This window comes from Anastrepha obliqua, chromosome 3 (assembly GCF_027943255.1).
Source record: "Anastrepha obliqua isolate idAnaObli1 chromosome 3, idAnaObli1_1.0, whole genome shotgun sequence".
Lineage (NCBI taxonomy): Eukaryota > Metazoa > Arthropoda > Insecta > Diptera > Tephritidae > Anastrepha > Anastrepha obliqua.
This window is the reverse complement of record NC_072894.1, coordinates 121,349,194-121,375,105: the sequence shown is the minus strand read 5'-3', so window position 1 is coordinate 121,375,105 and position 25,912 is coordinate 121,349,194. Positions and strand designations below refer to the sequence as shown.

Genomic DNA, 25,912 nt, shown 5'->3' with positions numbered 1-25,912 from the left:
TCTAATTATCATGATTTTTTATTCTAGATGAACTAAGAAAACTGAGAGAAATTCCAAAATTTCAACTTTTTGGAGGTTTTAAAGAAAAAAATGCCTTTCTATAAAAAAAAAAATTCACTTCAGCTTGGTATAAAAATCTTGAAAATTTTTTTTTTATCTATTTTGTTAGTTCAAATAGAAGAGAATTTAATACTGAAGGGAACAAGCTATGATTCAATTCAAAAGGTTCATTAGTTTTTTTCATTCATGTACGCCAATTCAAAGAAATCATAAAAATGAAAAGTCGAGAAAAGAAGATAAAGTTTGTACTATAACTGTCCGGTCACAGCGTAACTACCTAACGCTCGCCTACCTTTGGCTTTGTATCTACGGAAATATTGAGAATTAGGCTCTGTAACTTTGTGTGAATATTCTGAAATATATTATATTAGGAATCGCTTAAAACGAAAAAAAAATTGATTTTTTTGACCTTATAAACCAGGTTCCCCCTTTAATGATTGCTAAGTCCAGTCCAACGTGCATGCAGTTGATGTCTCAAATCCTGCATATAAACTATCCGAGAAGTCTTCAAAACTATTGTTGTATTTTGCATAAATATCGGAATATTGGATGATCTTAATTCTTCAACCTTTAATGTGTCCACTAGTCGTATCTTCTACAACCCCAAAGACTTAAACAGTATTATAATATTTTGGCAGCAAATAAAGGTCATCTTAAAAAAGCGGAAGAGTATGCAAAGAAGAGCTCTGAGTTTGACCTTCAGCGTCTGGTAGAGGACTTAAGCATTCCTCGAAAAGAACTGTACACTGCGATTGACTTGAGCGTATTCACGGAAACCAATAGAAGGTGGCTTCTGACTACTAACTGAAAAATCTCCAAAGCGCTCTGGGTCAAAACTTATTCTTAAGGGGTTAGGTGGGTTTCAGAGGTTGAAAAAAAGAAGATTTTGACTATTTTTTTTAGTATATAAAATCATATATTTTATTTAAGCAATTCACTGTATCTAAGATACATATATAAACAGTATTTTGTGAAATTTTTATTTAAAAATTTCGAAAACTCAGCCGTTGGTACCTCATCTTCCTTGACGTCTCAAAAAAAAAATGCTCTTGCCGTGGACAGCATAGCTCATTATTGGTTCATCTAAAATCAGAAAACCAAACGGATTTCGTTAGTACATGGATAAATCTCGTTGTTGTACGAAGGAAAAAAAAATCAAAATTTGAATTTATGACAGGTTTTGAACCAAAAAACACATTTTTTAGTGAAATTTTCGACATACATTGGCTAAAAAAAAATTGTTGTAATTAACAAAAAAAAAATCCTTCGTTCAATAACTAGATAATGTTATTTCAAAGATTTGTACAAAATTTGAACTAAATCGCTTCATAACTTTTCGAGATATCGTGTCCACCGACTTAAAAAATGGAGTTTTGAGATAAACACGTATACGAGCGAAGCGCTCAACTGACGTGGCCTAATGGGCGGAACTTCTGAAGGGTCTATCTCTTAGAATTTTACTCGGATTGACTTAAAATTTTAGGAGAGTATTTTAAACATACTGTACTATTTAATGAGGCAAAAAAACAAAATTCGATTTTTTGAAATTTTCAAACCCACCCTTTAAAAGGACAGAATGTCTGCTTGAATTCCACAGATCAACTATCCGTGTCCTCATAGGTGTCATAACGGGTCACTACACTATTGGCATCCTAGTTTGGATGGGCGTACCTCACAATGACTTCTGCAGGAGTTATGGAAATGAAGAAGTGTTGGTACAACGGCTCAATCGCACAGGATGTCGTTACCTTTACAGCTTCTTCTAAAGTCTTTATGAGAGGCTCCGAATCTGGCGATCATACGAGTAATAACCATTGAGCCTCATTGGTATTCTCGTAAGAAGCTATATATTTAGAGCCTCAACAAATTGTGTTTTTCCTTCATTGTGTGTTAACCAAAGCGTTCCGCAGACATTCCGATTATTCCACTTTCTGTTCGTAATTAAGTGAAGACTTCTCCTCAGCTTGTGAAACCGGGATACCCAACTGATCATAGATACGATTGTCCAAGTCCTATGCCAGATATTTCTTCGCACACCCATTTGCACCTCCGAGAGAGACGTGTTTTGAAGAAGCGAGGCCTACCATTGCCAAAAAGCTTGAACAACATTGTAGTAGTGTGGAAGGCTTCTCTTAATGAAATCTACTGAATCAGATCTTTTTCCAATGCCTATTTTTAAACCATTTACCACCTGGACAACGGAGGTCAAACTGCCTCTCAAGGTAAAAGTCGATGACACCCCAATTCCGACGGTAAACAATCGCAAAATTTTGGGGGTAACCTTCGACAGTTTGCTCTCCTTCTCTGCGCACACAACCGCAATTGCCACTAAAGTCCAATATGGCAAAAAGGTCCTCAAATCGCTTGCCGGCAGCACATGGGGCAAAGAGAAAGTATTGTTGCTATCAACATTTAAGGCAATTGGCCGGCCGGTTCTAAACTATGCTGCGCCTGTCTGGTCGCCTGAAACTATTGACACGCAGTGGATAAAGCTCCAGGCATGCCAAAACACTGCCATTCGGACAGCGACGGGCTGCCTCCTCATGCCCCCAATACAACACCTTCACAACGAGGCCAATATGCTCCCTGTCAAGGAGCATAACAAACTACTTAGCAAGCAGTTCATGTTAGGGTGCTACCATAGGTTTCACCCTTGCAGACACCTGCTTGAGCCAGAGCCACCTCCCCGCACGTTAGGAGACACCTACTACACTACGCCGACGAGATCCGGGACAAAACAAACAGAGACCTACTGGACCGGACAGTGTTTAGACAGACATTAAACGACATTCACCGGGAGACTGTTACCACCTTCATAAGCTCCCGTCCAGTGAATGCCGTAATCGGGGTCCAACCACCAACCATTGCAGATGAAGAGCTCCAGCTTCCCCGTGAGACCTCCTACTTATCCAGAATCGACCCCGACATGCCAAACTAATGTCCGGCATGTGAAGGCACCCCGCACGACACTAACCACCTTTTCACATGCCCTTTAAAACCCACTCATCTAACACCTCTCTCCCTCTGGACCCAACCTGTCGAAACACCATGTTTCCTGGGCCTACCTTTAGATGAGCCTGACGAAGACAACTGATGATATACTCTACACTGACGGGGCTTCACTTGCTGCTACAACAACAACAACAACAACAATAACAACAACAGAAGTAAAGGTTCTATGATCAATACCGACGGTTTCAACATGACAACTTGCAGAAAAAGCTGACAAATATAAGAAGAGTCGAAAATCATAGCTCAGAGCAGCAGAAATTTCTATAGGATTCAAGTTTGGCTTTCCGTACTTTTTTCTTATATTCTCTCTGTGAAGTCGATGATTAGCCCAGTCCTCTTCTATTCAGGATATTTAGTAACAATTCCAAACCGGTCATGTGCTGTGCTGTCTTCCGCGATGTATCCAAGGCTTACGATGAGGTAAGTCACGGTGGCCTTCTCAACAAAACAAAAGAGCCATTACCAACGGAATATTATATTTTAAAATCCTATTTATCTGATCGCTTCTTTCGAATTAAATACGACGATACGTATCCTGAACTGAAAGAAATTATAAGTGGTGTACCGCAGGGTAGCCTTTTGGAGCTCACCCTTCACCTAATTTTTCCATGCGATTTGCCTACCGATAGGAACTGCGTCACAGCAACGTTTGGAGACGACACAGCTATCTTGTCAGTTGGAAACACACAGATTGAGTCAATGGACAGCTACTTGACACATAAAATTAAATGAAACCATATACCTTCATTTTGACTTCACGTACAATAAAATCAGATATCTTCCGCTAAATATAAATGGAGTGCAAGTTCCGTATCATAACACGGCTAAATAACTGGGTATAACTCCTAACACCAAACTCAGATGGAGTGCTCACGTAAAGAAGGAAAGAGAAGTACTTGATATTAAATTCAGAAACAAGTATTGGGTTATGGGTAATGGATCCGTTTTATCCATTTACAATAAAATACTTCTCTTCAAATCCAAGGTTCCAGGATAAAGTCTTGCGGTGCGCTGGTAGCGCATAGTATGTACCCATCAGCGACTTCGAACGCGATCTCGACATAGAATCAGTTGCCGTCGTAATTAGAAAAATGCTATCGCATTCGCTCGCTAGAGGAAGTAATCTATATATATAAAAATGAAATGATGTTCCCTTGTACGCATTTTTTTGGGCCGATACGAGGCCAATTTTATTCGTTCTTTTTTCATATTATAGGGATCCACTAGGGGAAGGTTTTTAGCAAAAAAAAATTTCTTTTAAATATTTTCTTCATATAAAAAAAAGAAAAAATCAAAATAATGTACAAAACAAAACTTGCTCGATTCTTAGATTAAAGTAAGTTTCGAATCGACATTCATTTTATGTGTACAACTTTTTTTGAATTTTTCGTTATTGTATACAGAAATTTCAAATGATTCGAATGAAAAATTTTTTTTTTTTTATTTCTTCCATAAAATATTATACCTGTCGTTAGACAATAAGTAATTTGATTTACAAAAAGATGGAATGAGAGTGATATTGAAGGGCCATTGCCCCCAAGCTCATTTAGAAGAGATATATACATATTATTTAAAAACAAGTGGTTAACAAACAATGACATATACGATTAGTTGACAATTGATTACAAGGATTTTGCAAGATCTGTTGGTGTTTGACGGTTAAGCCGACTTTGGGTAGATTTTTCTTTATTTGGTAGTCTTGTCATCATAGGATTTGTATGCGTTAATAGTCTATTTATGTGTCTTCTGCTAGCGCTTTGTATTGTTTCATCAATAGTATCGATGTCAAGGTCGCGATGAATATCTGCGTTAGGTATGTACCAAGGTGCATTAGTTAAGGTCCTAAGTATTTATGAAAATAATGTTTCAATTCAATTGAGCAATGCTTTCTTTGACCAATTCTATATGGAAATGAATGCGTTTGCAAACGATGTTTTCGGCTATGAACAAATGTTGGAATCGAATGAAAAAGGAAAGAAACGCGAAATGATAAAAAAAATTCTTGGAAAATTTAAAATGAATGGTGCTTCATTGGAAAAATTCAAAGGTAATAAGAACATACACAAGATAAAGTTAGAATTCGAATTTTTAGATTTATTTTGTTTATTTCTCATTTTTTCAGAAGTACACCACACAACAACTCATTCCAACTCTGATTTTGAAATCCTGTTCGAATTGGTGATCGATAATTTTGTCACTATAATGGTCAATGGAAATTTGCGTGTATCAGACCCTGCATATTATTTACCATATCAACTTTTTATGGAACATATGGACCGAATGAACACAAAAAAATAATTTAGTTTTGTTTTGGTTTTTTGCAACATTTTGGTTTCCATTAATACAATAAAAACAATACTGATTTTTCGTGAACACAAAATTCTAAATTTATTACGTTGTTTGTTTAGAATTTTTTTAGAAAAAAAGTAAATTTTTTGGTTTTGAGGAAATTTTTTTATTGTTGCTATTTGTGAAAGCGTTGATATTTGTAAGTATTTGACTATAATCCTAAAAGTTAATGGAATACCACTATGACACATAGAAAACATTTTTTCAAAGGGGTGTTTTTCGAAAATTATAAAAAAAATTGTTTTCAAAAATTTTGAAGAAATAAAGTAAAATAAAAAAATTTCGAAAGCATGAAATTTTTTCAAAACCAAATTTTCCTCAAAAAGATAAAAGAAATTTCTTCGAAGAGGTGTTTTTCTAAAATTACAAAAAAAAAAAAATTTCAAAAATTTTAAACAAATAAAATAAAAGAAAACTTTTTCAAGGGTATGAAATTTTTTCAAAACAAAATTTTCTGAAAACCAAACAAAATTTAAAAAAAACTGGTGTTTTCAAAACATTTCATATTCCACTATTAATAGAGAGAATACATTTTTTCGAGGGGGTGTTTTTCAAAGCGGAAAAAAATCTTTTTTAACAAATCAATTTAAACTTTTCAAAAGTATGAAATTTTTTCAAGAACAAAATTTTCTCAAAAACGTTAAATTAAAAAAAAAATAGTTTTTTCAAAATATTTAATTTTCAGCAATTAACTGAGAAGAAATTTGTTAGAGCGAAGTGTTTTTCAAAACTTCAAAAAACACTTTTTAACCAAAAAAATAAACCTTTTTCCAAAAACAACAGGAATGATAACATTGCCTAACAATTTCTGCACTTTTGCACAGTTTAAAGAGGCATTGATACAGAGTGTATTTCCAAACATAGTTCAACATTACAAAAACCATGATTGACTCAGCGAAAGAGCAATTTTAGCTGGGAAAAATAAGGACGTCAATGATATAAATTCAGCTATTTTAGATCAAATACCTGGTGACATAGTTGCGTATAAGTCAATGGAGACTATTACTGATCAAGATGAGGTCGTAAATTATCCACCTGAATTCTTAAACTCACTCGATTTGCCAGGCTTACCACCTCATAATTTACGATTAAAAATTGGAGCACCGATTATTATGCTGCGCAATAGTAATGTGCCCCGAATTTGCAACGGTACCAGACTCGCTGTGAAGAAGCTAGTGGGTAACGTTATCGAAGCAACAATTTTGAAAGGGAAGTACAAAGGAGCAGACATTTTGATACCCTGAATTCCACTGATTCCGGCGGATTTACCATTCGATTTCAAACGTTTGCAGTTCCCTATTCGCCTTGCCTTCGCTATGAGAATTAATAAGGCGCAAGGACAGCCTCTACAAATGTGCGGTATTAATTTAGAATACCCAATTTTTTCTCATGGACAATTGTATGTAGGTTGCTCACGAGTTGGCAAACCATCGTCATTATTCACGCGAAAGATGAAAAAACCAAAAACGTTGTCTACCAAAAAGTGTTACAATAAAGTTCGAATGAAATTGTATCAAAGAATTTGCTTTGTTTCGTATTAATTTTATTCTCTTTCAGCAAATCATTGAATTTATCGTCTAGCGAAGCGGGCGAGGGTACGCTAGTGATATGATAAATTATTGTATTTATCAAGCCATTTTGCTCAGCTTTAGGAGCTCACCTTCGCCTAGTGGTAAAATGAACGATTTTGGGCTTTTTAACACTTTTAACATTCTTTCATTCATACTCCAAAGGTCTTTAACGGTTTAATTATCATATACGCTTTACGTATCCAGAAAATAAGACGATTGAAGTTACGCCTTTCGAATACACGAAAGAATGTGTGGTAGATGAAGTTTTATTTTTGAACATCTTATATGCAAATATGTAAACAGTTTATGAGACAAACTTAATTCTAAAATGAAAATTCATATATGTAGGTATATATTAAGGATATCAATACATTTAGTACATTTAAAATAGTTTAAGAGCTGTTTCTTCTAAATTACATACAGATGCACCCGATAGTGTACCAAAGCTGCTGAGTGAGTGTTCAAAGGAATACTGTATTTTTCGCAATTATATACTCAATATCAGTTGTCCATGGGTTTTTAAAGGCTTTCCATTCGCTTTGCAACTGTATAAAACTATTGTCTTTGCAGCGAAAGCGATAAACTTGCGTAGTCACCTTCTCCGGCGCTTGTATGACCATTTTATGTGACTCCGCCAATGCAGGAATATCTTCATGATGGAAGTAGTCGTAAAAGCTGGTGCCTAGCATTTCTTGCGGCAAAAAACCTATGACCAGTGTAGCTCTAAAGGAAATTTTTTAGTATGAAAATTGAATTTAATTAAAAATCAATTTGCGCACCTCTGGTCAATGAATAGGAATTTTCCGTCTACCGAATGTCTTGAGATAAATAGCACATGCTTTATATTGGGATGGTTGTCCAATGACGGTGGCACATTCGACTCCAATACGTTCGGTGGTATTCGCCCGATGGCCACTAAACTGGAATGATTTGTCAGATTATCTTCACTCTCGCTATCTTGGTCTTCATTTTTGATCGGTGTCCACGACTTCAAATAACCAGTGCATTGTATAACGCGATATTTGTGATCAACACTCAACTTAGATTTTCGCTTGTTTGAACTGCGTGAACTGGAGGATGTGTCGGATTCCTCTTTTATTTGGTTATTATTCGATTTGAGTTTCATGCGGCAGAAGAACGAACGTCGTGCGCCCGGACAGAGGCGGCAGAGACTTTGTGGAATGTCCGATTTGACGGGTAACATAGCTGGAATACGAAAGGTAACGATTAAGCTGAGTATTTTGTATAGATCCTATCCCTGAGGATTTAGAAAATCTTTTATTTCGCAAAATCTTCCCATTTTATACTTACTCTTAGCATCAATCAAACGTTCTCTCGGACAGGGGTCCAATGAGGAAAGCTGCTCCTTCACTTTGGCCACATCCTTTGGATGCAATATGTCAAACCAACTCTGGCCGAGTAGATCCATTTGCGAACAGTTCAACACTTGCGACACTGACTCTGAAACATATAGAATGCGTCCTCGATCACAGTCCACGACGAAAAGAAATCCTTCAGATGCCTGTAGTATAAGCATTTTGAGTTCCTGATCCGAGAGAAAAGATGGCTTATAATCACCGCCACTATAAGGATGCACGCTGCCGCGAATGCCACGCAAGTGTTGCACTGTAAAACAGAAAAAATGTGTGAATGGAAGCCTAGGCCAAGCAAAGACACTTTCAGTTGAACGAAATATGAAGTGAACCTTCTTCAATGCAACTAAAGGGTGTTTTTTTTAGAGGTTAGGTTTTCAAGATGAAGTAAAACGTATATAATTTAATGTTATGGCCAAGAATTTAGCTTTATTATAAAGATAAGGGTTTGCCATTATGTTTTAAAAATGATTTCGGGCAAGTGGCCGCCGCGGCTGGCTCGAATAAATTCCAGCCGAGAGGCCCAATTTTCGACCACTTTTTGCAGCAATTGGGGCCGTATGTCAGCAATAACGCGCCGAATATTCTCTTCCAAGACGTCAATCGTCTCGGGCTTATCTGCGTAGACAAGCGACTTCACATAGCCCCACAAGAAATAGTCCAGCGGTGTTATATCGCACGATCTTGGAGGCCACGCCACAGGTCCACGGCGCGAGATAATGCGCTCACCAAAAGTTTCCTTCAATAAATCGATTGTTGCGTTGGCTGTATGGCATGTAGCGCCGTCTTGTTGGAACCAAAGGTCGTCCACATCAACATCGTCCAATTCAGGCACGAAAAAGTCATTAATCATGGCTCTATAGCGCTCTCCATTGACTGTAACATTATAGCCGGCTTCATTTTTAAAGAAATATGGACCAATGATTCCCTCTGCCCATAGAGCACACCAAACAGTGACTTTTTGAGGATGTAACGGCGTCTCAGCAATGGCTTGTGGATTATGCTCACTCCAAATGCGACAATTTTGCTTATTGACATACCCATTCAACCAAAAGTGAGCCTCATCTCTGAACGAAATTTTCTTCGATGCGTCGCGCGAACCGAACCATTATTTTCGTAATAAATTTGCACGATTTGCAAACGTGGTTCAGGTGTAAGTCTATTCATTATGAAATGGCAAACCAAACTGAGCATAAATCAAGTGACAGCTGTCAAGAAGACCATCTACGAAAAAAGTAGTGCCAACTTGAAAACCTAACCTCTAACAAAAACACCCTTTACATAACTGACCTGTATATTTAAGTACTGTCAGTTTGTCCAATTTCCGATGCATTGCATAGCACATAGGAATCATGGATGAAAGCTCGTTTATGTAGGTGTTCATTTTATCACGACGACGCTTCTCGATCTCACTGTGGTTTTGCCTGCACAAATAAACATAAGATAAAAGAAAGAAATACAAGCTTTTTATTTATAACTATTTTTTTTTATTGAAACTTACTTGCGATTCTCATCGGATGTGCGCGTCGACTTGGCATCATCGAATGTCTCATCGTCCACCTCTTCCATGGCCGCGCCGCTAGTAGTAATTTCAAATGTAAATCAGACCAAAAGCTGCAAATCTGCTTGCCGTGTACAGGTTTTGCTATATTTTCGCAAGAATTTTTTGAGTTTCTATTGTGTTTTCAATTGAAGTTCTTCCGGTTTTTTCATTCATAAAGATGCACCTAAAATCACTACCATATGTTTCAGTGATACCACACGTCGCACCCACTTGTGGCGCACCGTCGTTGCTTCGTAGGCGGAACAAATGTCTATTCTTTCGCTTTTGGTATAATTTTCACAATAAATTAACCTTTTTATTATTTGAGAATCACAAAAATTGCTGCATTTTGCCTTTTTAACTGTTGTTAGAAATGAATTTGCAAAAATTAGCTCAACACAGCACAGTGCACAGCTTCAGTCATTATGAGGAATGGAAAATTGCATTTGACAGTTGGAAATTTTTGCAAAACCAAGGGGGCGTTTGGCATAGAGCGGGGGTCGTTGCTGGCGATTGTATCTATGCATCTGCATGGAATAACAAACAAGCCTTCCACCCCTTTGCTTTGTTTACTACCAAGCAAACCGACAAACCAGTCAGCAAATTGAACGAAAGCTTTGCACAGGCCGGAGTAAGCGATTGACGTGCAAAGGGTTTAGTTCACCGCTAAGTAAGCGAGTGAATGGGAAAAGCTTTTAGAAGCACACAATTTTAACTCTGAAAGACGCAAAGTTTCTGCTTGGTTATTTCACAAAAATTTAAATTAAATTAAAAAATATAAAAAAACAAGAGATTTCATATGAAAAAGAATATTTACATAAAATTAAATAACAAAAATTAAAACACAATACAAAAAAATATTGCAAAATATAATAAAACAAAAAAATAAATTAATTAAATAAAAATAAGAAAAGTATATTAAGTAAAAAAGTAAATGAAATAATGTGGTTTTTTGCCCTAGAAAACAAAAAAAGAAATTTTAGTATTGGTTGCACAAATAGGAAACTTTAGTTACTCAATAAATGACCGCAGCTATAAATTCTTGTTAAAAATATCGGACTAAGGACGTCCCATGACAAATTTAGGAACCCGAAAACAGCTCATTAGAGTTTTACCAACGTCATATTTTTTTGTACGTGAAAATGTTGTCATACGAACCAAATAAAAAGTATTGCTTGTTAAATCAAATTAAAAAAAAGAGGTTGTCTGTAAAGTCGGTTTACTGACGATAGTTTAACGTTATAACGTCATAAGAAAATACTGATTGAATGGTTGCATTTTTCAAAAGAAAATTTTAATTTTATTTGTTTGATAGATATTTTGTATGGATATAGAGAATGAGTTAACATTAACATAACATAATATACTTTAACATAACATAACATGACATAACATAACATAACATAACATAACATAACATAATACAACATAACATAACATAACATAACATAACATAACATAACATAACATAACATAACATAACATAACATAACATAACATAACATAACATAACATAACATAACATAACATAACATAACATAACATAACATAACATAACATAACATAACATAACATAACATAACATAACATAACATAACATAACATAACATAACATAACATAACATAACATAACATAACATAACATAACATAACATAACATAACATAACATAACATAACATAACATAACATAACATAACATGCTGTTCAAGCAAGGTAACGACGCATGAGCAAGATAACGACGCATTTTTTGGTGCATGCAGCCGGCTACATAGAATTATAAGACGTTGTCACGTCAAAAAATAATAATAACATTAAAACAACAGGTATTATTAACAAACTTGGTTTTATTTTAAGTTCTTCAAGTAAATCAAATTAATAATAATCAATAAGAAGGCATATGCAAATACAAATACGTGAATTTATATATGTACATATGCGCATATACATACACATATACGCTCACTTAAGTAGGAGAGAGCAAGATGTCGAACGTTGCCGTTCGTTTGCTTTGTTTGCTTTGTCGTTCGTTCCGCGCTTTCGCTTGCAGTTCATTCAAGGTAACGGCAATGAGCAAGGTAACACTAATGAGCAAGGTAACGACACATTTTTTCGTGCGTGCAGCCTGTTAAATCGAATTATAAGACGTTATCACGTCAAAAATTAGAAAAAAATTATACTTTTTGCTGTACAACCCTCCCTGTGTTTTCTGGGTTATTATTATTACAAATGTAAGGAGAAACGTAAAAGTAAAAACTAAATAAAACGGCAAAGAAAAAGAGGTTTCTAGATGTAGTTCTAATAAAACTTTTGTTAGATATTATTAATTATGCATTCATATTACAGAAAAAGGCGTGTGTTCGTAGACACTTTGGCCTGTTATTGTTTACTATAAAAATGTAATATCGAATTTCGCATGCGTATTGCTGCCATTATTTTTTGCAACCTCAGTAGACGTCGTTTACGGATTTCCTACAGCTGCCTATTATAAGTACAGCAGCAAATTGCGCAATTAAATTAACCAGTAGAGTAGAATGGGGTAAGATAGGTATGGGGGCACAATAGTTTTCGTCGCACTGTTTTTGCAGAGGTCACTCGTCTTATGTGAATTGAATACGTGGTGGGGAACAACGTACCCGACTGTCATTTCGGCCGTCACCATTGATTAGTTATCCTAGTTCTGGCGTCGTTTAGTTTTTTGTGAGCTTTTCTCCGACATAGCATTTTTTTTTATTCTACGGTGCAGTGCATTTAATGTATGTAAATATTTGTCAGGTGAGTTTTATTTTACGTAGAAAATAATGCTGAACACGAATAATGTGTTAGCTTTTTTGATATTTTTGTTTAAAATAAAAATATCGACACTAACTCAAAACATGTGCTTGGGGGCACTATAGGTCAGCCGTCTGGGGGCATTATAGGTCACTACTTTTAATTGAATAAAATAAATTTTAATTGTTTCTGCAGCAAAATGGTGCGTAATGATGTGAGAAAAACGCCGAAACGAAGTGAAGAGGATGTAAAAAATGCAATCGCGGCAGTCCGAGATGGCGCTAGAGTTCGATCAGCCTCTAAACAATTTAAAATTCCGTTCGAAGCACTTCAAAAATTATGCGATTCGATCTGGTACTAGTACTAGTACTCTAGTACTGAAAAAACTTTGCTCATCATGGATAACCACGAATCTCACATGACAATTGCTGGATTAGACTTTTGTAAGAATAATAATATTGAAGTATTAACTCTACCTCCGCACACCAGCCATCGTTTGCAGCCTCTCGATAGAGGAGTATTTGGGCCGCTCAAAACTTATTTTGACCATTCCTGCAAGGCGTGGATGTTAAATCCTTCCGGCATTCCTATTACCATCGACCGAATAGCGGTACTGGTAGCTGAACCCTTGTTGAAAGGTGCTTCCAGCATGAATATCATCGCTGGATTCAGATCGACTGGCATTTGGCCATTTAATCGCGACATTTTTTCGGAAGATGATTTCACGCCAGCATTCGTAACTGATCGTTCGTACGAGGACGAACCAGATCAAGAGGTTGGTCCATCGATTGCTCATCAAGAGACTGGCTCATCGAATGCCCATGAAGAGCCTGTTTTATCGAATGCCGATCAAGAGCCAGATCGATCGAATCTCGACCTATTAATTCCAATTGAGTACATTCGGCCGTTTCCTAAAGCTCCACTGCGCAAACCATCAAATCGAGACCGGAAGCGACGTAAAGCTGCACTTCTCCCAGACGCAGTGATGCTAGAGCCATTACGCGCTGAGCAAGCAGCTGCAGCTCAGAAGAAATCGGACGCGGAAGCAAAAAAACAATTTGCCGCCGAAAGAAAAAAAGAAAGAGAGGCTGCAAAGAGGCAGAAGCTCATACAAAAACGCCAAAAATTGACCAAAGAAGAGAAGAAAAATGAATTAAAGAAAAATTCCTAACTTTTATAACATGTGCAGTGTTCATACTCTATAAATAAAAGTTAAAACGTTAATTTCCAAGCCATGTACATTGTTCTTTTCCCCTCACATATAGTGACCTATCGTGCCCCCCGATTTTGAAAATATCGAAAAAAAGTACCTTTGTCTTATTGAATGCAGTTTCCAAAATATTTAGCCAAACATAAGTCAGTATAAAAAAAATGTTAGCTGATAAATAACCTTTCAAAATCTTGCTTATTTTTCAAAATCAATGCAAAACCACCGTAGCAAGAGCTCTCCAAAAAAAAATGACCTATCTTACCCCATTCTACTCTACTTCTATTTGCTCTTTCTCCACATCGTCAACAATATATATATATATGTATATAATTGGTGAGTACCACCCTTATTGGGTGTTTGGCCGAGCTCCTCCTCCTATTTGTGGTGTGCGTCTTGATGTTGTTCCACAAATGGAGGGACCTACAGTTTCAAGCCGACTCCGAACAGCAGATATTTTTATGAGGAGCTTTTTCGCGGCAGAAATACACTCGGAGGTTTGCCATTGACTGCCGCGGGGCGACCGCTATTAGAAAAAGATTTTTCTTAATTTTGGTGTTTTACCGAGATTCGAACCGACGTTTTCTCTGTGAATTCCGAATGGTAATCACCAACCCATTCGGCTACGGCGGCCGCATCGTCAACAATAATTAAACAATAAACTACTCCACCGAACCAATTTATATTAAAAAAACTTTTTAAAACAGTTTTGACAGCTGATTGTCAACTTTGTAGCTAATCTGGCATATGTGAACGGGCAGATAAATTTTTCCGGATCTATTGCTAGTCACTGCATATGCGAACGCAAATATTTTTCAAATAAATTTAATGCTTACGATCGGTTTTGACGTGGGAGAAAAAGAGCATCCTGGATGAATGAATCAGTTTAAAGTTAAGTGTATGAAGAGATCCACGTCAGATGCAAAAAACAAGGCTGCGCAAAATTAATCACCCTACCGGAAAATTAATAATTTTTTACAAAAGGCGTTATATGTCAAATATATATTTGACACTTTTGAACTAGACAGTATACAAGCAGACAAGCAATGGAGCGCGTAAAAGTCAAAATAAAGATTTTCATCACTCACAATCATTTTTTTATTGAGTAAAAAATTGTTCCAAAACATTAATCAACTTTGCGCTACTGCTTACGTTGGATACGATTAAGTGACACATATCCCAGCGTTCGAAAGCCTTGAACATGATTCGATACGTATTTGATAAATTTTGAAACAAATTCACATTTCTACAAAACTAATGGAACTTTGTATATGTATTACATTTCTTTCTACAAAAGTTAAAAAAAAAAATGAAATGCAAAATTTATAAAAATTATGCGGTGCTTTAGTTTTGTTTTAAATACCGTACATTGCACTTTTGTATCTCAATTTACGTATATATGTATGTACTTTGAGTTTTTTATTACATACGAACTTTTTACTAAATTTTACAGATATAGAAAACGAACTTTTTAAATAACACGAAATCCATGCTTAGTGGTTTAATTAAATATGATACATCCTGTCCAAACAAATGCTTATGACTTGCATATAACGATCCCAAAGGCAGCGTGTCTCTTGGTCACTGCGAAAAAAGTGTCGAATTTAATGTTTGAGAAAGAATAAGTGAAAAATCTGATTAACAATAATTTATATATTATAAAATATAATTAAATTAAATTATTAAGAGATCATGCACCAATAGTGATTAATTTCTTATTGCCATTACGAAAATTTTCTTATTGGCATTACATTTTATACACTGATGCTCTGAAATCAGCTGAAAGGAGCCATCTTGCTGAGTCGCGTAATCATTGATCCGATATTAAAAACATATTCATAACTGTGGCTAACAACCAACTACATTGGTTACATTAAAACCAACGGAAAATAAGGAATATCAGACGAAACATGGAGTCTTATTCAACAAAGGAAAGCTGCCAAAGCTATAATCAATACACCGAGAAGTAGAAGCTGGTTTCACAGAGAAAGGCTAACTTCCTAAATCGCATGGTTAAAAGAAGAGCGCGTTGAGATAAAACAAAAAACGAATCGAAACATTGCTAAAGAAGCTCAGGTCGCTAGTGAGACCCACCGAAGTAGGTACCTTTATATAACAGTGAAGCAGCTATCGGACCGCACGTCAACTTCTTGCAAGCAAAAGCAAGACGAGAGTGGATCGCTCGTCACCTTAATTAATGTAAAAGCAGTAATTTACAATGCAATTGCGATAGACACGCAGAAAACGATAACGTCCGGGCACAACGCTCCTCCATACAAGAAATAAAATATGTAATTGTAGCACTGAAAGCCAATAAGGCGCCTGGCAATATTAAAATCGCACCAGAACCAGTAAAGGCAGACATTATTACAAGCGCTAAGCTCGTTCAACCCATCATCGAACGCTCCTGGTTAGACGGGCACCTTAAAAATAAAAAATAAATAATTGGTGCGTACACTTCTGTTAGGTGTTTGACCGAGCTCCTCCTCCTATTTGTGGTGTGCGTCTTGATGTTGTTCCACAAATGGAGGGACCTACAGTTTCAAGCCGACTCCGAACGGCAGATATTTTTATGAGGAGCTTTTTCATGGCAGAAATACACTCGGAGGTTTGCCATTGCCTGCCGAGGGGCGACCGCTATTAGAAAAATGTTTTTTATTAAAGATTCGAACCAACGACCTCTCAGTGAATTCCGAATGGTGATCACGCACCAACCCATTCGGCTACGGCGGCCGCCAGACGGGCACCTTACAGGCGAAATTAAGGAAAATTCCAAAAAGCCGAGCCAATACTAAACTTAACACCTATAGAGAAGGTCCAAAGTTTCTGCTATCTAGGATGCATTATTTCGACCTCTGGCGGTTGCGCCGAAGAGAGGAAAAACAGAATAAATATGACGCGGCAATTTAAAGACGTCTGGAGCTTCTCATTCCTGTCGCGTGACACTAAATTAAGAATATTCATGCTGCACCACGGCTAATATAATGCATGCCTTTCCAATCGTTACCTAAAGATAAGGTGGTCAATGACGTGCATCAAAACAAGCATTATGAAAAGGAAATGAAATTGGCTCGGCCAAACGCTTTGAAAACCTGCACAAGATATTACGCGACAAGCCATTGAATGGAACCCACAGTTATCAGGCAGAAGGAGACGTCCAGCTCACACGTGGAAACAGCAACTAGAGAAGGAAATAATATTAAGTGAATTGAATTGGAACGAAATAAAATGAATGTCATTGAATAGCATAGATTTAAGAGTTTTGTTGTGGTCCTATGCTTCACTGTGGGCGGAAGGGATAAATATATACTACATTTTATAAGCTTGCATCTGTCAAATGTGGTTGTAACAGCATGAAGCATTCATTACCTATGTTTAAGGGGTTAGGTGGGTTTGAAAATTTCAAAAAATCGAATTTTGTTTTTTTGTCTCATTAAATAGTACAGTATGTTTAAAATACTCTCCTAAAATTTTAAGTCAATCCGAGTAAAATTCTAAGAGATAGACCCTTCAGAAGTTCCGCCCATTAGGCCACGTCAGTTGAGCGCTTCGCTCGTATACGTGTTTATCTCAAAACTCCATTTTTTAAGTCGGTGGACACGATATCTCGAAAAGTTATGAAGCGATTTAGTTCAAATTTTGTACAAATCTTTGAAATAACATTATCTAGTTATTGAACGAAGGATTTTTTTTAATTTCAACATTTGTTAATTACAACAATTTTTTTTAGCCAATGTATGTCGAAAATTTCACTAAAAAATGTGTTTTTTGGTTCAAAGCCTGTCATAAATTCAAATTTTGATTCTTTTTCCTTCGTACAACAACGAGATTTATCCATGTACTAACGAAATCCGTTTGGTTTTCTGATTTTAGATGAACCAATAATGAGCTATGCTGTCCACGGCAAGAGCATTTTTTTTTGAGACGTCAAGGAAGATGAGGTACCAACGGCTGAGTTTTTGAAATTTTTAAATAAAAATTTCACAAAATACTGTTTATATATGTATCTTAGATACAGTGAATTGCTTAAATAAAATATATGATTTTATATACTAAAAAAAATAGTCAAAATCTTCTTTTTTTCAACCTCTGAAACCCACCTAACCCCTTAAGAAATGCCGTCACTCCGGCACCACAGTTTGTGCTCGCTTGAAATCAAAGTTTGTGCAAGGCGGTACAAATTGTTCAGTTGAATTGAGTGTGTGAAACATTAAATATATAAAATATTATATAACAAGGTTTTTCCCCTAATAACAATGTAGAGATTTAAATCTTTAAAGAACAAAAATTCCGGAGGCGTAGAACTAGGAAGCACCCAACTTGTCCGAAAAAAGTTAAAACACAAGCAAGAAAGCAAGGTAACAATTCTGAAAGCATATCGCATTAGAAACAAAATCGCATTTCAAATGAGACACCTACTCTTATTAGCAACTAATACGCTGCACCATAATTTAGTTGTTTTCCCCTTATGTTTAAGACATTGCAATGGTTTCTAACTCACCGCGAAATTTCCAAATCTAATACACTTTGCGTTATGGCCGACAAAAATTTATTAACTTGCTCTCGGCTCCAACCATTTTGCCGCCATGGTTCTATCAATTTCTCACAGAGGTCCAAAAATAGGTCCCGCAACTCACGATTACGATGCAAATTGCAGGCTATAGTGATAAATGCACGCCAGTAAGAGCTGCAATGGATTTATTGTGCAAAAGGTCAGCAGCGTATTTTTAACGAAAATAAATTCTATTGGGAGGTGGAATTAGTTTTAAAGGTTTTTTTCGAAGATTTGGGGCTTTATTGTGAAAAAACGGTACAAAATATTTTATTCGAAGTATTGGCCATCGCTAGCTACAACTTTCGCCCATCTTTCAGGCAATTTCCGGATGCCGTTTCTCCAAAATTCTGGCCGCTGCTTGGCTATCCATGACTCAACCCATATTTTGGTAGCCTCGTACGAGGAGAACCGCTGGTCCGCCAAATCGAGACTCATATGCCGGAACAAATGATAATCGGAGGGAGCTATGTCTGGACTATACGGCGGGTGGGGTAACACTTCCCAGCCAAGCGTTCCAAGGTATTTTTTGACAGGTTGAGCAACATGCGGCCGAGCGTTGTCATGTTGCAAAATAACCTTGTCGTGCCTTTTTACCGTTTCCGGCCGTTTTTCTTTCAATGCCCGGCTTAAACGCATCAATTGCAGTCGGTAACGATCCCCCGTGATTATTTCGCCCGGTTGAAGCAGCTCAAAATATACGACGCCGACCTGATACCACCAAATGCAGAGCATGATTTTCTTGCCGTGAATATTCTGCTTGGCCGTTGACGTTGATGCGTGGCCGGGCAAACCCCATGATTTTTTGCGTTTTGGGTTATCGTAGTGGATCCATTTTTCGTCGCCAGTCACCACCCGATGCAAAAAAACCCTTCCGATTTTGTCGCTCGATCAGCAATTCGCACATAAAAAATCGCCGTTCGACGTCGCGCAGCTTCAACTCGTACGGGACCCAATGTCCTTGCTTTTGGATCATTCCCATCGCTTTTAGATATTTATATATTTTGATTTATCAACGCCCAATGATTCAGCAAGCTCTTCTAGGGTTTGGCACGAGTCCTCGTTTACCAATTCCCCCAATTCCGCGTCCTCGAACTTTTTGGGCTGGCCAAGACGCTCCTTGTCTTCGGTGTGAAAATCACCACTTTTGAATCGTCGAAACCAGTACTCACATGTTGAAATCGACGGAGTATGGTCTGGGTAGGCCTCCTGCAGCAATTCACGGGCCTGGGCTGTATTTTTTTTCAAATTGAAGCAGAAAAGCAAATTGCGTTTCGACGGAACGAAAGTTGACATACTCGGAGCACGAAAACACTGCGTTGTTTATACTTCAGCGAAATGACAGATACTGATAAACAAAGCCTAGGGATGAGGCTTTGTCATGAATATATATTCAGTATTACCAACGCGATAAAGTGATAAATAGCGCCATCTGTGTGTCACCTTTAAAACTAATTCAACCTCCCAATAGCACCTACCGAAAGTTTGTGTCCAGTTCGAAGTAAGCGCGTTCCAATAACACTGGCTTTAGACGCAGGCAAACAAGACTGTAAAAAAACAAGAATTTCAAATATTAATAAATCGTTCCATTCTAAGTAGTCAGTTGATTTAATTATTGAGTGGCACTTACTGTTTGATTTCTTTTTCCTTATCCAGCAAACAACGCAACTCACGCAAATCAAGCAGAAACTCTTTGTCCATTTCTGTATCGTAATACTCAGGTCCGGAGTGTTGATAGGTGTAGGTCCAGTATATCATAATGGCTTGTGAGCAAGCAAACAAATCGGAAAAAGTTAAATACTGTAGCTTCTTTTTAGAAGTCTCAAAACGCAGGCAAGCAAGGAAGACTATTGAAGCATATTTTCTACAAAATTATAAATAAAACTGAAATTGTACACAATTATTCGTTGACTCATTCTACGAACTTGGCCAATTCATCAGAAACTGAAAATAATTGCTTAATATTACTGGTAATATTGCCAGGCAATTCTTCCACCGCCTTAAAAATGCGTTTAACATTATCAAATTGACGCCTGCGAAAAAAATAAAATAAAAACGAAAAATATAAGAATTTTATGCTTCGAAAAAACATACAATTGGCGCAAACCTGCATGACTTTAGTTTGACGCAAGTCTTTTCCGACACTTCATCGAGGTCTTTCCTATAGCGCGATGACAATTTCTTTCCCAAAATTTCACGCGCAACTGCGTCATCTATGGAGTAATACCTGCAAAGACAGTTAATCAGTTGCGAATATTTTTGCTTAAATTTTACTTTACTTTTCAATAATTAAATCACGCGTTTGTGGCTCCAACTGAAAGCAAGATTGCTCCAACAATTTTGTCGGTGCATGCAGCAATCGCTCTATGAGAGAATAGGTGCGATAATGATCGAGCACATCGGAAGCGATGAGATCAATTGGTGCACCAAACATGCTACCAAATCCCTTCTGCTTTAAGTAACAAACGGCCTCGCTCGCTACAATGTGAAGAGTTGAAAATATTTGATGATTAGCGCATACAACTTTTTATATTGATATGTATATATATAACTTACAGGAAAAGCCCTCTATCCATAATTGGTATATTTCTGGATCTACTAGTGTGTAGTTGGATATGAATACGTCTACGTCCGCTAGCATGCTTCAGGACAAACAACTTTAATTGAAAAGAGAAATTCTTTTGACTTGTTTTTAATCTTATCACTAAGAAATATATGATGCCTTTCCTTGCCTTTCGTCAGCTGTTGACAGTTGATTGTCATTTTTGTCTTGCTATGCATTTTCTACCTTTCTCAAGCAGTGTTGCGCAGCTGGCGTGAATTGGGATTTTCGGTGTATTTCGTATTGAGGAATTACCGAGTATGCCGCTAATTTTATTCATAATAAATTTATTTTCGATATTCCGGATATGGTAAAGAAAGTCTGTTGCACTCTTCTTGATTCATTCATTTATACTGTGTTTATGGACTCAAAGGCAAAGTATATAAATAAATGCTATTGCATCAGATGAAACGATCCTCAAACAGGCAGGTGTATGCTTCTGACTGTTATTTCAGTATTAATCTTAAGTTAGAGGGCGTCCATAAATTACGTGAGGTGTTTTTTTTTAATTTTCTGAATGGTGAGATGTCGTGAGATTTTATTCAACCCCCTCCCCCATCCCCCAATCTCACGTGAGATTTTTCAAAATGTGGGTTTCTTATGTAAACGGGTTGGATTGTTATTGTAAAAAGAAAAAAAAATTGCTTCGTGCTTTTATTTACGACTATTTAAGACTAGTAATCAATATTGCTGAAAGTTATAAGTGTAATAAAAATTTAACAATAGAAGACTGAAATCGTAACTACTGCGATTAAAAAAAGAATATCTACTCTAATTCAGTCCATGGAGAATCATGCGCGGTTTCCAGAGAGACGATTGGGACCAACAAGTCCATATGATTTTCAGTAAAATCATCTGCTCCTTCAACTTCGTTCTGATCTAGCCACTCTAAGCCGTTGACGCTTGCGCACAGTAACTCATTAGCTCGTCTTGTGACAATCCGTGAGGGTCGCACTTTGCGGTACATACGCGCTTGCTTAGCTGGTGCAATGTGAGCTACTCGCCTGTGCTCTGCAGCTCTTGTGATAGATGCGAAGTAAATACCGCATGTACTGCAGCATCTTTTCTCTAAATTATCACGTATACTTGGGCAATAGAGATCATAAGGCGTGCTGATGAAGGCACTCAGCGGTTGAATCGGTAGGCGTATTCGAAATGGAGCGAATGACTTTCCGTCATGTTCTTTAAAGTCCGAAATTGTCAAACGTCTATCAACCTGAGTGATGGGGTATGGAGGTGGCAGAAAACGGTCGTGAAGAATTATATGCAGATCACTCCGGCGTGCGCTGCAGCACTTAGGTCAAGCTCCATATGCAGCTTAGCAATCTGTTTCTTCATAGTATCTTGTGCTGGAGTGGGACGCACGTTAGATGGTGAAATGTTCGACATAGCTTCATCCACATCATCGCTTGATCACAAGAAGCTGATTTTGAATTATGTGAAAACAGTGAAGGAAATGACCGCGCTAATATTTTGTAGTTATGATTTTAGCATATTTTATCAAGAAGTTCACTGTTTGATTTTTTTTTTTTATGCTATTAATTGTAACAATAAACTTTATATAAAAAAAAAGTATTTTCTTAAAAAAATATATATTTAACCTACCTTTTGAAGGAATGCTAAAGTAGACCGAACTTTTCTCTCAGTGGATTCCCTGAGAAGCCGTTCAATCTCATGTTTAATGTGATGTATTAACTCTTCTTTCTTCGGGAATTTTTGCTTCGCAGTATTCCATAATTTTATCACATCGTCGTGGCAGGACTTCTTCGCCTTATAGACGTATCTTTTGACGTATGCGTTATAAAAATCTTGATAACTCATTTTAAATTAGTAAGAGCATGAACTGAGTCGAGTAAAACATTTACAAGAATAAACAAAGAAGGTTGGAACCTGTCCGTGTGTCGCTGCCACTCAGCTCGTACGCTCTTGTTCATTGAGTCGCGCGTTCGGCTGATAGTGGCGCGAAAACAAACGACGGGCTACACTGTACTGTAAATTCAGATTAAATTGAGCTATTTGGTGTAAAACAAATATGGTGGTTTGACAGTAGTAATGTACATATAACGTCGAAGTATGAATGAAATTATTTTCTTTCGAACGAATTAGTGAATGATCTTAATCATACTACGATTACGCTTAAGATTAAATCTTAAGCATGTACAATCTGGATAATGGACCAAAATAGTATAATTTTTTTTGTTTCAATCAGAAAAAAAATTGCGTGATATTTGCTGAGACCCCCCTCTCTCCAACGTAAGATTAGATGAGATTTGACTCGACCCCCTCCCCCCTTAAACATCTCACGTAATTTATGGACGCCCCCTTAGGGGAAACAATAGCAATAACCTTTAGTGCGATTTACTAACTAATAACGATTAGATAATTGTTATTTTTGTCCACAGTATTTGTCGTTTGCACTATCGATTGCACTATTCACAAACTTGTGTTAACTAACACTACAAACCTGCTACAACAACAACAACAACAACCTGTCCTCTGATAATTACTCAAACCGATAGAGAGTGGCATCATTGTGAAATTAAATATCGAAATGAGGGAGCAACGCAAAAAAAAAACCAAAAAAATAACGAAAAGACATGAATTTAATTTAGCCGAGCTGTTAAATTCAATTTTGAGTGTTTTATTATTTACTAGCTGTTACCCGTGGCTTCGCTCGCGTTGAAGCCCTTAAATAAATATCAAAGATCATTACATTTCAATAGGACTGAATCAATGTGATTTAGTATTTAAAAATTACTACATACAATCAGTTTCAAAAACTTAAAATATGCTTTATTTAATTAAAACAACAAATGTTGAAATATATTTCACTGTAACAAAAATAAATTATTTTAAATTCTTATAATTCAAAAAGATATAATGGAGAGTATTAATCTAGGATATTTTTGTAGACTATATTATACGTTTTTCCGTCTTTTGCAAATATGTGTAAACTCCGGGCATTAGACACTCGCGAACATGCTACATATAGTTGACCGTGAGAGAAGCATGGCTTTTCTAAATGCACTCCCGCTACCTGCAATGTCTGCCCTTGTGCTTTGTTTATGGTAACAGCAAAGCTAAGCTTGACGGGAAACTGAACCCTTTTGAATTGGAATGGAAGGTCAGTGGGAATAATTGGAATGCAAGGTATGATAACACTTTTTCCCTTACCCATACCTGTTAAAATAGTAGCACCAAGTATGTTTTGCCCCAATTTTGTTATCCGAAGTCTTGCTCTATTACATAGCAGAGGAGCATTTAGATTTCGCATAAGTATCACTGGTACATTCAATTTTAATTGAATTTTATGTGACGGTACACCCGACAGTTTAAGTGAGTTTAAAAATTCCATAGGATATGAAGTACTTAGTTCCGTATCCATAATTGTATCCATTGACAAATATTCTTTCATTTCTCCTTGCACCTCTTTTAAAATGTCAGTGTTGATCCTAGAAACTACTTCATTTTATGGCGTTAATATTGCTCTTGCGCACAACCACTGATCACAACTCAAATTTTGTTGCAATTCCGGAAAAACATTAAAAAATACTGACATTTTTTATCCATTGTGTCAATAACAATTAAAGGATGATTATGATATTCAATTGAAGGATCATATTGAAATCCAGTACCATTAAATACAGACCAATCCTCACTTATAAAGTGCTCTTCATTTCTGCATTATGAATTCTTCTCACCTGCGATTGCTCTGGGGTTTCTATTGCTCTTCTAGCTGCCTGTAGTTCAGCTTGTCTTTCTGAGCGAACTTGTGCTTGAAAAGGCGTTTCAGTTGCTCTCAAAATCCTTTGTCGCTGTGCTTGTTGTTGTTTTCTCAGCTCTGCGTGAATCGAAGACTCTTGATTTCGTGCAACTTTTGCCGCACGGAGCCGCGACGAAGTTTTGTATAGATCAGATTTCCGTTTCCGTGGCAATTTTAAAGAAGAACAGAGTAAGAATTAAAATCAGTGGTAAGATTTAAAATAATCAAGTGACATCTAACCACACAAATGACACCAAACCTCAAAAATGAAAATTTTATATGTATATATATTTTATATAAAAATATAAAAATGACAGAAGAATACCAAATATCAGATCAATCTGTCACCAAGAAAAGGGTAAAATTCCAATTACTAAATTTGAGCCAAACAAACAAATAAATAAACTGGGCAAGCTAAATAAAACTGTTTATAAAAAAACAATAAATATAGAAAAATTTCAAACAGCTGAAATTTTGAGATTTTTTGACAAACTATAATTTTTTTTTTTCATTAAAAAAAAATAATTTTTTTTTAATAAGAAGTATCCTATGTTACTTCTAACACCTCCTAAAACATGTGTACAAAGTTTCATAATAATCGGTTAAGTAGTTTTGGCGTGAAAGCGTAACAAACAAACTTACATTCACATTTATAATATTAGTAGGGATATTAATGCAAATCCCAGGTTTAGCAGGATTGAGGTTTGAAATTCGAATGTGACACTACTGGACGATTCAACCTTTAATCTCTAGCTTATTGGTATTATGGAAAGGAGGGAGGTAAGAAGTTCTTATTTATTTTATAATATTTACTAGACTCATTCCTTCCCTTTCCCCACATTCACGCTAAGCCAAAATTTTTCCACGAAGTTACTCAACTTAAAGCCATAAGTACTTAAAAAGAGGTTGTCTGTAAAGTCGGTTTACTGACGATAGTTTAACGTGATAACGTCATAAGAAAATACTGATTACATGGTTGCATTTTTCAAAAGAAAATTTTAATTTTATTTGTTTGATAGATATTTTGTATGGATGTAGAGAATGAGTTAACATTAACATAACATAACATAACATAACATAACATAACATAACATAACATAACATAACATA

General features: G+C 36.4%; 2 protein-coding genes across 2 annotated transcripts; both read right to left on the bottom strand.

The window, feature by feature from the left end:
- Positions 1-7,235: 7,235 nt before the first annotated feature.
- On the bottom strand, positions 7,236-10,391 carry LOC129240896 (protein cycle). Its single transcript, XM_054876965.1, has 5 exons — positions 9,867-10,391; positions 9,656-9,789; positions 8,304-8,618; positions 7,772-8,198; positions 7,236-7,715 (listed from the first exon to the last, which is right to left on the bottom strand). The coding sequence occupies exons 1-5, from the start codon at positions 9,932-9,934 to the stop codon at positions 7,454-7,456; spliced, it is 1,206 nt and encodes a 401-aa protein (XP_054732940.1). The 5' UTR covers positions 9,935-10,391; the 3' UTR covers positions 7,236-7,453.
- Positions 10,392-15,283: 4,892 nt separating this feature from the next.
- On the bottom strand, positions 15,284-21,179 carry LOC129240897 (acidic fibroblast growth factor intracellular-binding protein). The gene is made up of 8 exons (XM_054876966.1): positions 20,994-21,179; positions 20,717-20,915; positions 20,545-20,664; positions 20,363-20,470; positions 20,068-20,301; positions 19,916-19,984; positions 18,387-18,572; positions 15,284-15,469 (listed from the first exon to the last, which is right to left on the bottom strand). Exons 1-8 carry the CDS (start codon positions 21,076-21,078, stop codon positions 15,391-15,393), a joined length of 1,080 nt encoding a protein of 359 aa, XP_054732941.1. The 5' UTR covers positions 21,079-21,179; the 3' UTR covers positions 15,284-15,390.
- Between the last annotated feature and the right edge of the window lie 4,733 nt (positions 21,180-25,912).

Bases quoted from the DNA above. Each gene is read 5' to 3' on its own strand.
- LOC129240896 (XM_054876965.1), bottom strand. From the start codon at position 9,934: ATGGAAGAGGTGGACGATGAGACATTCGATGATGCCAAGTCGACGCGC. The intron at 9,790-9,866 runs GTAAGTTTCAAT...TTATTTGTGCAG, and splicing joins ACATCCGATGAGAATCGCAA to GCAAAACCACAGTGAGATCG. The intron at 8,199-8,303 runs GTAAGTATAAAA...TTCGTATTCCAG, and splicing joins ACGTTTGATTGATGCTAAGA to CTATGTTACCCGTCAAATCG.
- LOC129240897 (XM_054876966.1), bottom strand. From the start codon at position 21,078: ATGCTAGCGGACGTAGACGTATTCATATCCAACTACACACTAGTAGAT. The intron at 20,665-20,716 runs GTAAAGTAAAAT...CTGTCTTTGCAG, and splicing joins CGTGATTTAATTATTGAAAA to GTATTACTCCATAGATGACG. The intron at 15,470-18,386 runs GTGAGTTAGAAA...CTTTTTTCGCAG, and splicing joins TTAGATTTGGAAATTTCGCG to TGACCAAGAGACACGCTGCC.